At 42.7% G+C, this 14,196-nt stretch overlaps 1 protein-coding gene across 1 annotated transcript; it reads left to right on the top strand.

The window, feature by feature from the left end:
- The first annotated feature begins 3,101 nt into the window (after nucleotides 1–3,101).
- Nucleotides 3,102–11,668, top strand: LOC117811102. The gene is made up of 8 exons (XM_034681168.1): nucleotides 3,102–3,648; nucleotides 6,869–6,996; nucleotides 8,235–8,357; nucleotides 8,509–8,536; nucleotides 8,664–8,702; nucleotides 10,572–10,677; nucleotides 10,773–10,858; nucleotides 11,324–11,668. Exons 1-7 carry the CDS (start codon nucleotides 3,165–3,167, stop codon nucleotides 10,855–10,857), a joined length of 993 nt encoding a protein of 330 aa, XP_034537059.1. The 5' UTR covers nucleotides 3,102–3,164; the 3' UTR covers nucleotide 10,858; nucleotides 11,324–11,668.
- The last annotated feature ends 2,528 nt before the right edge of the window (nucleotides 11,669–14,196 follow it).

The following is a 14,196-nucleotide window of genomic DNA, read 5'->3' as shown; positions in this document are numbered from 1 at the left end:
CGTAGCCAGCCTACTCCAACTGCTTGTCCGTGATTCTTCAACCCACCCTCCCTCACCTTACTCTACTGCACTTAACCTATTTCCTTGTCCTCTCCTACTCAACTCGTGCTCGCTCCATCTATGCCCTGTCTACTTCCAGGTACAACCGGGGTCAAGATCAGCTCCGGCAGGATAACGCTGAGACGGAACCCCCATCCTGAGTCTCCTTCTGCTGGGCACACCACGCACAACTAATTCATAAAATGTTCAACTTATATCCTTGTGTGGCGTGGTCCTTGCTAGTGAAAAATGATTCAACCTTAAAATGTTTTAAAATTAAATGTTGTGTTCAACACTTTTATACCACTGTCAACAAGTTGACCCCTAAAAAATAGTTTATTAAGTTATTGTGGAATCGAATCTGATGGAAATGCTCTATTGTAAATCAATAACTCATTGTCTTCCCCCTAGTAATATTGGGGTTCCTATCTCATTCTTTCTTGTAACAGCTCTGTTCTTCTCTTTGTTTTAGCAGTAGGCCTTTATTGGGTTTTTTTCCTTTTAAAAGAGGATTCACTAGCAAGGACCACGCCACACAAAGATATAAGTTGAACATTTAATGAATTAGTTGTGCGTGGTGTGCCCAGCAGAAGGAGACTCAGGATGGGGGTTCCGTCTCAGCGTTATCCTGCCGGAGCTGATCTTGACCCAGGTTGTACCTGGAAGTAGACAGGGCATAGAAGGAGCGAGCACGAGATGAGTAGGAGAGGACAAGGAAATAGGTTAAGGGCAGGAGAGTAAGGTGAGGGAGGGTGGGTTGAAGAATCACGGACAAGCAGTTGGAGTAGGCTGGCTACGTTTAAGAAGGCTTGTCAGGTGATTGAGGGTGTGGTTTAGGCGTGGTCCTGCTCCCGAATCTAAGTTAACACCTTAACTTCATTTCACTAGCAAGGACCACGCCACACAAAGATATAAGTTGAACATTTAATGAATTAGTTGTGCGTGGTGTGCCCAGCAGAAGGAGACTCAGGATGGGGGTTCCGTCTCAGCGTTATCCTGCCGGAGCTGATCTTGACCCCCAAAAGAGTTGAATTAGATGGAGCTCAGTTGAGCGTGAGCTTGACACGATCGTTGAGACTGTTGCGGATGTATGAGTGATATGTTTGAGATGACCAAAGCCCTAGGATCTGTATGGCTATGTCTGAGTTGCCTGACCAGGCTGCTGTGGACACTGCAGCAATGCGGAATGAAAGGGCAGGACAGTGCTTGGAGGTTATGCCACTTTTGTTCAGGTTTCAGTGATGAAGAGTGGGTCGTGAGGAGATGCAATAGCGACATACCGAGAGCTGATGTATTTAGTAAGTGGTTCGTACGGGCTAAGATTGGAGTTGAAACTAGGGATGTACATTTTAAGTATTTTCCGTGATCGATTTTTGGAAATGTTAACGATCAATTATCGATGAATTGATAAAACATTATTATTCTTACGTCAAAAACAATGCCAAATAGGTTGTTTTCCCCTAAATTGTATTTTCTACAGCAACAAAATGCATATAACTGACGGAATGGAATACTGGCACATGTGTGACGCGCAGAATATCAACGATCAGGCTCATTCGAATAGTGCTTGGAGCGAGGCTGTTGAGGAAGCTTCATGTGAGATGAGAGAGGTTCACTAGCTGTGGAGATAGCTGAATATTGTTGCTGAAAACAATGGGACTGGTATGGGATGCGGATCGGATTCTGGGGCCAAAGTCTGAATTTCTGAAAAGAGAATGAGAGTGCATAAGCGATGGTGTTGAGATAACCAGGATTCTGAGCTGCTCTGAGAATGAACTGATGGTGGGCTGAGATTAATGCGGTTCTGCGCAGAAACGACATAATGACTGGGGAGTGTGACGGCCCTGGCTGATGATTTCGACGACTGCCGTGTTATCAGAGTGTATGAGTATTGACTTTCTTAACCATTCGGGACCCCAAAATATGGACGCAATGGTGATGAGAAACAGGTCATCAAAGCGGATGAAGGAGACTGGGATGCGGAATCGAAGGACGTTAGCCCTGGAGGCCAGGTGGCAGCGAACCAACGTCCCCTGAAACAACCGCCGAAGCTAAGTTTGCGTGATATGGGAACGGCCCCAGATTGCGTGAGGGGGTTGGAGAGGAAGATTGAGCCCCAGGAACGATGCAGATTGCGTAGTGGAGGGGAAACGGAAGCCGTATCGCCATGAGCGGCGGAAAGAGGGGAAGAGGACGGGATGAAGGGATGAGGGGATGAAGGGATGAGGGGATGAGGGGATGAGGGGATGAGGAGATGAGGGGATGAGGGGATGAAGGGATGAGGGGATGAGGTGACGAGGAGACGAGGGGATGAGGGGATGAGGGGATGAGGGGATGAAGGGATGAGGGGATGAGGGGACGTATGTACAAGGAGATTGTGTGCAGCCTGCGGACACAGGAATGTAGAGAAACGGTGATAGTCCAAGAAAAGTCGGACACAGAGGGAGCAGGCACAGGGGCGACACAACCCGATCTCACTCCAGATGACGTAATGTAGGTGAGACAGGTGAGATGCAGTTAACAGCAGAAGCTGGCCGGATGGGTAGTGCCGCTGTGGCGAGAGCGAAGGCGTCGACAGAGTGCAAGAAAACATTTGGGTATTGGGGAAGGGAGGGGGTGGGGATGGGGAGGGAGGGGTGAAAGGAGAGGTCAGTAGGAAAAGAGGGGGTCGAGGATAGCCAGTTCCATTTAACTGTGAAGGGGCTCCTGATGGAGCTGAGGAGCTGGCTATGGTGGGAAGAGGGGGAACAGAAGCCGTATTGCTGTGGGTGGCTGAAGGAAGGGTAGAGGAAGGGATGATGGGATGAAAGGATGCATGTGCAAGGGGAGTTTGTGAAGCCTGCGGACACGGGATGTAAAGAAGGCTGTGATAGCCTGAGAGAAGTCAGACACAGAGGGAGCAGGCACAGGGGGAGATACAACCTGATCCCCACCAGGGGGAGCCGATGATGCCGGTAGAGGCTGTGGGAGCGGCTGAGGCCTGACGTCACGCCTGACGTCACGCCTGACGTCACGCCTGACGTCACGCCTGACGTCACGCCTGACGTCACGCCTGACGGTAGTAGGCCCAGGTGAGGAAGCAGGAAGCGCGGGAAGTTCGGTTTATGACGCTGTGGCGTCAATGAATGAAGAGTACGAATGGAACGATCCGACCATGTTGTCATTGCCGTGGAGGAGAACGCCTTTCGAGGTTGCGGAAGCGTCGCAAGCAAGCGACGGTCCAGTTCCAGCGGTCGGACTCCTGTGGAGAACGTGGAGCCGGTCGCGAGGAAGGGGGCGCATCGCCCCGTGATGGATTACCGGTGACGGAGCAGTGGGAAGGACATGGAGAGGACAGGTACGGTCTGCTTCGGCGGAGCCTGGGGCGCCTCCGGTCCGCGGCTCTCCCTGGCGATGAGGACGAAGCCTGTGCACCTCTTGGAGAAGGCGACACCTTGTTCGGGAAGCATGAATGGGTACGACGTGGCCGCGGCATGCTGAACCGGAGCGCAGGCGGCTCCGCTGCGACTACCGGCTGTGGTGTGACTGCCCGTCTCCGAGAGAGGGATACTCTGCATGGAAGGTTAACCGTAAAGATCAACGCCGGAGCCGTACAGAGGAAGCTCCGTGGTGAGTTTGTTGCTTTTTCCTTTGCCCCGAAATCTGAGCGGTGAAGCCTGAAGCACGGTCCGTCCGGCTTTGAAGAATCACGGACAAGCAGTTGGAGTAGGCTGGCTACGTTTAAGAAGGCTTGTCAGGTGATTGAGGGTGTGGTTTAGGCGTGGTCCTGCTCCCGAATCTAAGTTAACACCTTAACTTCATTTAGTATAACAAAAATAATGCATGTTTTCATAATTAAGTCACATATTATCCTTATTGCCTGGCGGTTTTATTGTAATGAGGGGCGCAGAGGGGTTCCGCCCAAACTCAACGTGCTTAACTAATTAATTAAATTGGTCATCTGTCCAAAGCTTCAACAGGTAGATCCCAGAGGAACACATTTAGGCAGATCCTTACACTGTAAGAGTTTTTAAGCTGTTTAACATGAAAGAAGTATTTTCTTTCAGACGATTGTATTTAACACCTTAATCCTTTTGACATTTAAAGCTCTTGTATATTGTTATATGCATGCATATGACCGTTTAATGCATTTGAACTTATTTACGGAGGACCAGTTTACAAATAGAATTGCATCTGTCCCACTCATAGACTGTAAATAAATAAATAAATAAATAATAAATAAATAATCCCACTATGCACAAAAAAAGGGTTCTGCTAATAAACTGTAAGTGTAAAATTGTCCACAGGAGGGCGTCGACAATACGCATCAAATGCATCACGAAACACCACCACAGCACAAATCTACTCAGATGTCATAGATCAGGGGTGTCAAACTCAAATACACAGAGGGCCAAAATAAAAAAATTGGTGCAAGTCAGGGGCCGGACTGGTTTAATGTTTATTGCAAAACTTATTGAAATGAACTTATTGCACATATTGAACATTGAACTAGCAAAGCTTAAGTTATTGCCTATAAACATTTAAAAAATGAAAAATATGTTGCATTCATTTCTTATTGCTCAATCTGCAGCTTATCTAATGAACGAGCTTTACTAATTTCTTTTGAAAATATTTTTCCACAGGCCAACAACATTAGCAAAAAAAGTTCTGCAAAGAAAACAAAAAATGCCCTGTGGTAGCAAGAAAAAGTGCAAAAAGGAAACATTAAAGCTCAGTCTGCTGCTTTGTGATGCACACTAGTCTAAGATACTCAGCATCTCAATTTGGATGCAAGTTTATCAATGTTTGGGGTCAGGCTCTGAGCTGAGGAAATCCTCAGGATTGAGTGAAGGTGTTCATCAGTAAGACGACTCCTGTGAGATGTTTTGTTTAACTTCATCAAAGAGAACAGTTGTTCACACAGGTAGTTTGGCAGCACGGAGAATGGCTCAAGTTTTCTTGCAACATCTGCGTATCCCACACGGGGGGTGTGGTTTTAAAAGCCCTCACTGCAGCGTCTGTGATCACACGGCCCCGCCCCTGAAGCTGCAGGTTGAGCGCATTGAGATGGCTCGTGATGTCACACAGAAACGCCACTTCACACAGCAACTTTGTATCACGGAGCTCTGTTGTGTCTTTCCCTTTGCTCTCCATGAACTGACAGATCTTCTCACGCAACTCGAAACACCGTTTCAGCACTTTTTCTTGGCTTAGCCATCGCACCTCTGTGTGATGGGGCAAGTCACCATATTCCACCTCTGTGTGATGGGGCAAGTCACCATATGCTGAACCCAACTCCCCCAGAAAAGACTGGAACTGGCGCTGATTTAAACCTTTGGCTCTTATGAAGTTAACTGCTCATGTTACGGTGCTCATCACATGGTCCATTTTCAAGGCTTTGCCACACAGTGATTCCTGGTGTATGATGCAGTGATAAACTGTCAGCTCACCTGCGCTGTTTTCCTCCCGCATCTTCTCCCCGATCCTGCCCACTAATCCACTCTTTTGCCTGCACTTCGCGGACGCTCATCCGTCGTCAGTCCCACACGCTTATCCAAAGGCAGCCTCATTTCATTTACACATCTGGATACCTCTTCAAAGAGATCTTTCCCCGTAGTTGTGCCATGCATTGATCTTAATTCCAAAAGTTCCTCTGTTGCGCACATGCATATACTCTGCCTCCCACCTATCTTGAACCCCCCTGTTTTCAAAGTCCACCTTTCGTTTAGCCGTTTTTGGGGGAGAGGGAAAGCTGAAAGTTGACTGCAGGTGACTCGCTTCATAAGGCTGATGATGAGCGGAGTCGGGTAACGGCTCTCGCGTGCGAGCCCTCGATTGACATGCAGTGCATTGTGGGACTTGTAGTTTTAGTGGTGCGTGCAAAATACCGTCGGGCCAGCTCTATAAATAATTTGATATTAACTCGCGGGCCAAAGATAATGCCACGCCCGCGGGCCTTGAGTTTGACACATATGTCATAGATTGTCTACTTCCGCTCAAAGAGGGCGCTTCCTCGGGGAATTCCCAATCTACCGTGGATAAAAACGAGAGAGAAAAGCGATGAGTTGCCAGTTGAAGCAGAGGCGTCTCAGGTCTATGTACCTGCTCATTCACATTGCACGGGACACTCGCTTCGTATAACATGCGTGGGGTTTTCCTGTCCATCAATGTGTGCATCCTTATCGGTGAGTACTATTACTGTTAATTATTAATTAAGTTTTATTTATGATTGAAGCTGTGTTGTTTGTAGACTTCAGCGTTTGAAATACAATTATTTTAGCTGTAGTTTCAGTTTTCCATTTATGCGATTTCTGAACGGATCCGAGCCCCCGAGGTCCCATGGGGTTTAATTTGTGCACATAACTTATCTTGACCATTGTCATTATTTATTTGATCAAATCTGAAGCTTGGGCTATCCTTAAAAAGTTGCTATAGACCATAGACTGATGTTATTATCAGGATAAACGGGCTGCGCGCGTGCATGTGAGTAAGGTATGTGCGTAAATACCTGAAGAGTGAATCCAGTTTGTCTTGACTCCCACTGTTACTTTTGAAAGGTGCACACAGCTTTTCACGTTAGGTGTCACCTTATAACTGTGAAACTGTGTTGTCTGTCTTCACGTATTCTCACAGGTGCACTAACCCCCACTTTACTATATCGCGTGGCGTTTTGCACCTTTAAATGTTGATATTTTCCTTTCCTGTGGAAGGCGCCTGTAAAGAAAATAAATCTTTTTTACTCTCTCATTAAATCTGATTTATCTGTATTGTTATCTTTGTGTTTATCTACATACTAAATCTAAAATGAAAGCTAAGATCACCAAATGTTTACTTCTCGTATTCTTTCCAGTTGTGTCTCTGATGTTATGCCATGCGGATGAAGCTCCTTGCGCTGTGTCCTGGGTTGCTCGAGGGGTGCTCTATTGTGTTCCAGAGTTCAAGGCACAGGAGTGTTTGTACTCCTGGGCCGACAACACCGTAAGTCAAACAGGTCTCAGTTTCTGGGTCCGGTCACTTCAACCTTTAATATTTTCGAGGACATGCCATATGTTTACATGATGGTGTTATAAGCTACAAGTGTTAAGTAAAAATAAAAAGCCACATAAACTTGATTGTTTTGAAAATGCTGGTGGGGATAGGCATCTGAGAGAAGTGTTTTTAAGATCTATCAATCTCAAGTTTCTAAAGATGTTGTTGATAGCACTGCTTTCTTCCTGATTCCTCATCCATTACAAGTGCCACAATGAAATACAGTACATATTATTATTACTTAGAAACAGCAGGGTGCTGTCTACCCTGTATGTGTCAGCCCTAATACATCAATTCATTGTTGCAGTACAGCACAACTCTCTGTTTAGCAGCAGCAAAGAGAAACTGCTTTCCATGGGAACAAGGAGATTCTTTTCAGGGCTTCTAGATCACAGATAACAGCAGTGCTGACTGGAGTACTTCTCAACATCTGCTCCCTCTTTTAGGTTACACTGGATTCTATTCAGATATGGATATTGATATTGGACCACTTTCAGGAGAATTCATTCTGGAGAAGCTTGAATGTACAGTTGAGGTCAAAACTATTAGCCCCCCAGGAATTCTGGAACATTTTCCTTAAATTCTGCCCAATTTGCATCATTGATAAAACTTGATATAAGCAAACATTCACCATTGTTCTTTGGTAGCTTTGGCTTTCAAACAACACCTGTGCAGTCAGCTGGTTTCTTAACACCTGTCTGTCAATTGGCTTCCTAACAACACCTGAGCATTCAAACAGCATCGAGATTTACTTAAGGGACTCCAAACAGGGCACTTGAAAACATTATTGAGAGAGACTACTCTTACTCACCATGCCAAAGACAATGGAAATCAGTCTTGAGCTCAGAAAGAAGATAATTGAGGCTCATTATAAGGGGGAAGGCTATACTGTCATTTCCAGGCGTTTTACAGTGTCTAGAACAGCTGTATGTTGCATCATTGAAAAGTACAAGGAGACAAACTCTGTTAGAAACAAACCTAGGCGTGGTAGAAAACGACAGACTTCAATAAATTTGGAGAGGAAATAGTCGAAGATGTCAGCAAGATGTCCCTATTTCATGGAGAAATCAAGGGTTTTATCTGATTTCACAAGGGGAAGGTAATATTTTTGGCCTCAACTGTATGTAGACAGACTGTCATTACCAATGATACTAATTAATTTATTGTCTCTCATATGTCAAATTAAGCACAAGGTGTTGGCCCATCAGAGTGGGCAGATTGGGGAGCTGGTGGTGATGAGGAGTAACCGTACTCTTCTCCTCAAGGGGTGCATCTCTACCATCTACTATAGTAGGAACTGTCTCTCTGAGGTATTTGACTCCCAACTGCACTCCAAGCAACATCACACAAAATATTCTATACAGAGATACAAAGTGGAGCAATGGATACTTTAATTTATGTGACACTAAGTGTTCTAGACTAAACTACATATATCTTTGCCTCTTTGTTGTCCTTGTACAGGGGGGACCCCGCAGAGGGATTTGCAATGGTGTGTATAATGACCTGTTAGCCATTGTAACATATGCAAGTGCTATTTCACATAAAGATTATTATCAGTGATGCTAATACAGATGTATGGAGTGATCTAACCCCTGAATTTTATATTTTTTTTGCAGCTACCTGCCCTATGAGTGGAGATCCAATTGAAACACAAGGTAGGGACAAAGTCCAAAGGCTATATCATATGTAGTACATAGTTGTATCAGATATGGGTTACATCCTTGAAGAGATACAGACAGAAAACCTAAAACCTAAGCACTTCCTGTTAAAATTTTTCCTACTGTGACACTGTTGTATACCATGACTCTACCACAGAGGGTGATTTGTGGTTTTTTGCACCTGCTATCAACCCTCAAGCTTCTGAAGAGCTCTGCCTTTATGGGAAGACCTGTAGATACGATCAGTGCAGTAAACACTGCTCACCCCTCTGATTACATCCTTAAAAAGACAAGAGAAATGATGATGTGTTATTTAATGTTAGTCTTCCCCTGAAAAGACATCAAGGAACATAATTTAAAGACTAGGTAGAAAAGGGCAAAGGCAAATACCATGTTAACATATCAAAAAGTGTATTACTGATACTTCAAATTATAAATACGATAGATACATTTGCTACATGAAGAACAGTATGTCCAAAGAGGGGATTTACTCTTTAAAAAAAACAAAAAAACAGAGCCACACCCTTGAGAGCAGGAATGGGTGGATGATCTTTCTCAGGGGCACGCAGAAGGTGTGGGAATCAGACCTATCAGGCATTACTGGTACCACTGCACAGCCAACAAGTTATAATTTTGTCAACAAATACAATCCACTGCCACCACTAGGCAACAAAACCTGTCTCTCATGATTCTTTATTAACCACTTTTGCTTTCAATATGCTTAATTTAGATAGTGATTAGACGGAACAGGAGGCATATTGAAGGTGTGGTGCGTACAAACCAGACATGAATAGGAGCTTGAGCAACCAAATTGCTTCAGGGTCTGAGAATGTAGGGGACAACTTGTTGCATGACTGGATGAGTCTTGGGGAAAAATGAGCTCTACACTCAGACGTGCACTAAGAAGTGAACACCTGAAGAGAAAGACAGAGAAAAAAATTGTGTCAGTATGGAGTTCTGAGAATTGTCAGCAGCTTAGGTTCATACATACCAGACATGGTTAATGTGGTTAACACTTGTGGGTGAACAGTTCTTTCCCTGGGGAAGGAAGGGAACGTGCAGCTTTGAATCTTAACACTTAACAATCTTACAGTGAGTGGAAGTAAGACATTCAAATATGAACAAGGTTAAAATATAAGATTAAAAAAAGAGAGAAATATGTGTGAGCAAAAATAAGACCGTAGAATACATAATGGTTTGACATATATTCAGTGTGGCTGATAACTATTGAGGAATCTGTTTTGATTGTGCAGGTCTCTGCAGAAAAGCTCATTAAAAAAAAACATGGTAATGATCTGAAAGCCCAACATCATCCACCACTACCCCAGAGATGTGTATACTTAAAGAATTGATGAGATCTTAAAGTATGCAAGTATGCATTTTACTGTACCTGTTATCAGTTACATGTTGAAAAAGTCTAAAATTGTCCAGGAAACAAGAGAAAAAATCCTTGTTATTGAATTCAATGACAGTTATTGCTGTCATTGAAAATAAATCACTCTCAAAAATATTATCTTGCCATCAGACTGCTGTAACCCACAGACCAGGAAGTCTGACACATAGTTATACTTATTTTTTCAGCAGATGGCACAGCGTGGAAACAAAAGAAAAACAGGAACAAATAAAGTTTGTCACATCACCTTTACCCACATATCAACACAAATGAAAGCAAAAGAAACATGACTCAGCTGAAATGGGTTTGCTGATTTATTTTTTAACGCCATTTTTCCTGAAATGATAAAAATGAAAATAATGTTGCATGGCTTAGTGGTATTTCAAGCTAAAGCAGAGCCTATTTTGGGAAGTTTTGGTGCTACTAGCATATAAAGTGACTTGTTATAAGATCTAACTGTCCTCTCTTCACAGCCAATCATCAAATCAACTGGACTTTGATTTATTTGATCATTTCTGTCATACTGTTGCTTCTGGTGGGAGTCATCCTATACCTTATGTTCCAAAACCATATTTGCAGGTATTTTTGATTAAGGGTTTATAGAATATATTTCACTGCCTTTGTCTGGTGCATGCTTTAATTCTCTGTTTTTTTTTGTTTTATTTCCGCTGTAGAGGTCCCAGTTGCATCTACACTTCTGTGAAGAGACAGGACACTCAAGAGAGGAGGGAAAGCATTGATGAAGGGATACCTTTCTAAGGTGTCAAGAGTTGATCAAATTCAAGTTCCGGATTAATCCGATCAAATTATGATGGGTTTTAAGATTTTAAAAATAGCTTTTAAAACACAGAAAGTTCAGCCTGGAATTCTATTGCTGATCTTTTTAAATGGTATTGATCTGATCCACGAGCAAGGCTCTCTTATTTGAAAGAAATTAGGCTAGCAAACAAGAAAATACGATCCCCTAAATAAAATCCCCTCCCTAAAAGACAGCCTTTTAAACAAGCTTTAATCAAATCATATTGTCTTTGATCTTTTATGATATTTTAGCAAACGCTTTTTTTTATTAATCGCAATAGTTATTTTAACTGTGTACTGCTGGACAATATTGTATAATGGTTTAATCATGTTGAGTGAAAATAGTTTACTTCCAGTTTCTGCTTCTATGCTTCATTTATAAATTGTATTGGTTAAATAAGTTAATGGCTTTTTTCCCCTCTTCTAGCACAGCAAGATTACGCAGAGGTGGAAAAATAGGGAAGGAAAGTAGGGGTGCATCAAAGAGTCAAATGGAAACTGAATCCTGCATAACGACATAGCCTTAGTGCATTTTGGGACACCATCCAGAGACCCAAACAGAAGAAAACAACACAAAAACAATTACCGTTCTTATCTTGATTGTCAAAGCAACATTTAATCAAATAGCAAGGCCTATCTTACTCTCCGTTATTATATTCGATAGGAGCACGTTTGGAGGCCAGCAGTGAGGCTTGTCAATCAATCTTTATTTGTATAGCGCCAAATCACAACAAACGTTATCTCAAGACGCTTTTACAAACATAGGAGGTCTAGACCACACTATGTCAAATTATGAACAGAGACCCAACACCAAGACAGGGTAAGACTCAGTCTGACCCCACCTTAATCCATCATGAGCATTGCACATCGCAGTATTTAGCTAGTTACAGTGGTGAGGAAAAACTTCCTTTTAACAGGCAGAAACCTCAGGCAGAACCAGACTCATGTTAGACAGCCATCATGCCTCGACTGAGTTGGGTCTGGAAAGACAGATAGAGGGGAGTAAGAGAGAGAGGTGATAGTGATGAGACGAGTCGTAGAAGCTGTTGCCGCTGGAGTCCAGCACGTCCGTATCAGCTGGAGTCCAGATCGTCCACAGCAGGAGGACGTCTACGGCAGCTCAGAGGAATCTACGAGACAATGTCCTGCAAAAGAAACTGAAACTGTATTTTTACAGGCTCAGCTTTGAGTATGTATAACAGAAAAAATAATATCCAATTCCTGTTGATTTGTTTAAGCCCATGTGGAAGGCCCAGTAGCAATGCAGTAACTGACCAAGGGGATTGTGTGATGAAGCATGTTGAACCTTATGTAGATGTATATTTCTATATACCACGCTATACAGGGTTGAATGTAATAGCACGTGCGATGATTTGAAATAGGACCTAAAATTAATATGAAGGTTGTGATGTATTTTATTGCATCTTTTAAAGCATACCAAATATCACAACATTTCTTTAAATCACATCATTTTGTCTCTGAGACTTAAACTCTCTGTCATATGTCCGTATTTTTAGTTTGTGCCTTATAAAATGTTTATTAATATAACCAAAGCCTGTAGATTTCTGTGTTAAAGGACTGTTTTATATCTTTCTATGGGATTTGGATTTTTTTTGTAAAAAAAAATAAATGGCTGCTTTTTCTAAAAACAAGTGTTTTTTTTTTTTTTTTTTTTTTTTTGCATTATCCTACAATAAGAAGAGGTTTTTTTTTTCCAAACCTGATGAATTGTCTGTGCTGCATTTAACAAAGCTCACAGTACTTCCTGGTCGTTACCAACAAATGTTCATGACGGTTCATAGACTCTTGTTGACATGTGAGCCTGATGATGACTTAATACAATTCAAATCTTTAGACAAAATACACTTCAATAAAAAGGAGATGCTGTAGATGTCTGCCAGTAAAGAAGACTGGCTTTCCTGGGAACCATACCAATATTTCCTGTAAACACAGTCCCCAATGCAGGGGCCACACCATGTGACAAAAAAAGCTGTAAGCTTTCTAGTTGTGTAACTATTACTGTCTGTTAGTAGTAAGTATGTGTGTGTCTAAATATAGTGCATGAGGTATTAATGTGGACATACTTTAGCCAAGGAAACAGAAGGGAAGTAAAGCACTTTCCTGATACCAGCTTTTCTTTTCAAACCATAAAAACACTCTCTAGGCCAGAAACAGCACATGACTGCTTGTTCTCAGTTGAAAGAGGGGGGGTTTCGCTAAACTTTTAAGAGCACCTTTAAAGTTTTGTACTTGAGGTTGACAGTCTGGTGCATCACTTTTGATCTAATCAGCAGATGAACAATAATAAGTAGGTGTTCAAATTGAGAACCGCTCTGCTTTAAACAAAAATGAGGGTATTTTGGCGGCCTCTGTGGACAAAGCACTATGTCTTAACTCTGCTGATCTTGTCCCGTCATGTATAAAAAGTGCTTTCTGACAACAAAATCTCATCCGCTTTTCTAGTGAAAAGTACCACTGTGAATATTTCCAGTGGAAAAAGGAATAAATTAGTTTCTTCTATGTGCTGGTTGTGTTGGTCATACAGAGGTATTGATATTCATTTCAGTCTGTTTCATAACTAGATACAAACTCATCACATGAGCTTTGAAGGACATATTCAAATAATGATAATGGCAGTGGAAAATCCAGGAGATCAAGTTTTTCATCATGTGGGGGAGCTGAATGTCTGAATCAACTTTATGAGAAAGAAATGTGAAAACCAAACATGTTTCCCCAAATCAGTGGCTAGTCTCCATCTCCATTCTAGGAACTATCCAGCTAGGTGTTAAAATATGTGGAAATAGAAGTAAAAATGTGTAAATGCTGGTAGCACTAGATGATATGAGGGCGACCACCATAATCTTTAAGATTCCTTCTTTAGGTACCAGATCTGTACCAAATTTCATGGCAAACCATCTGCAATTTGTCAAAACATTTAGATAAAAACTGAAAAGTCCATGCAACACAATCAATCAGAAGGGAGTGAAAAGCAACCTCCAGGGACAATTGTTCTAATAATGATTATAACTTGATTATTGCATAGCATCCTCTACGGTACACCCAACACCCTCCTCAACAAATTACAATACATTCAAAACTCAGCTGCACGTCTTCTCACTCACTCCCGCTCCAGAGATCACAACACCCCAGTCCTCCAGATCCTCCATTGGCTTCCCATCACCTCCCGAATACAGTACAAGGCCCTCCTCATCACCTACAAAGCCCTCCATAATCTAGCTCCCTCCTACCTTCTGCAGCCATACAATCCCACCCGCAACCTCCGCTCCACTAATGCCAACC

This window comes from Notolabrus celidotus, chromosome 4, assembly GCF_009762535.1.
Source record: "Notolabrus celidotus isolate fNotCel1 chromosome 4, fNotCel1.pri, whole genome shotgun sequence".
NCBI classification, from domain to species: domain Eukaryota; kingdom Metazoa; phylum Chordata; class Actinopteri; order Labriformes; family Labridae; genus Notolabrus; species Notolabrus celidotus.
This window is presented reverse-complemented; position numbering and strand designations above follow the sequence as displayed.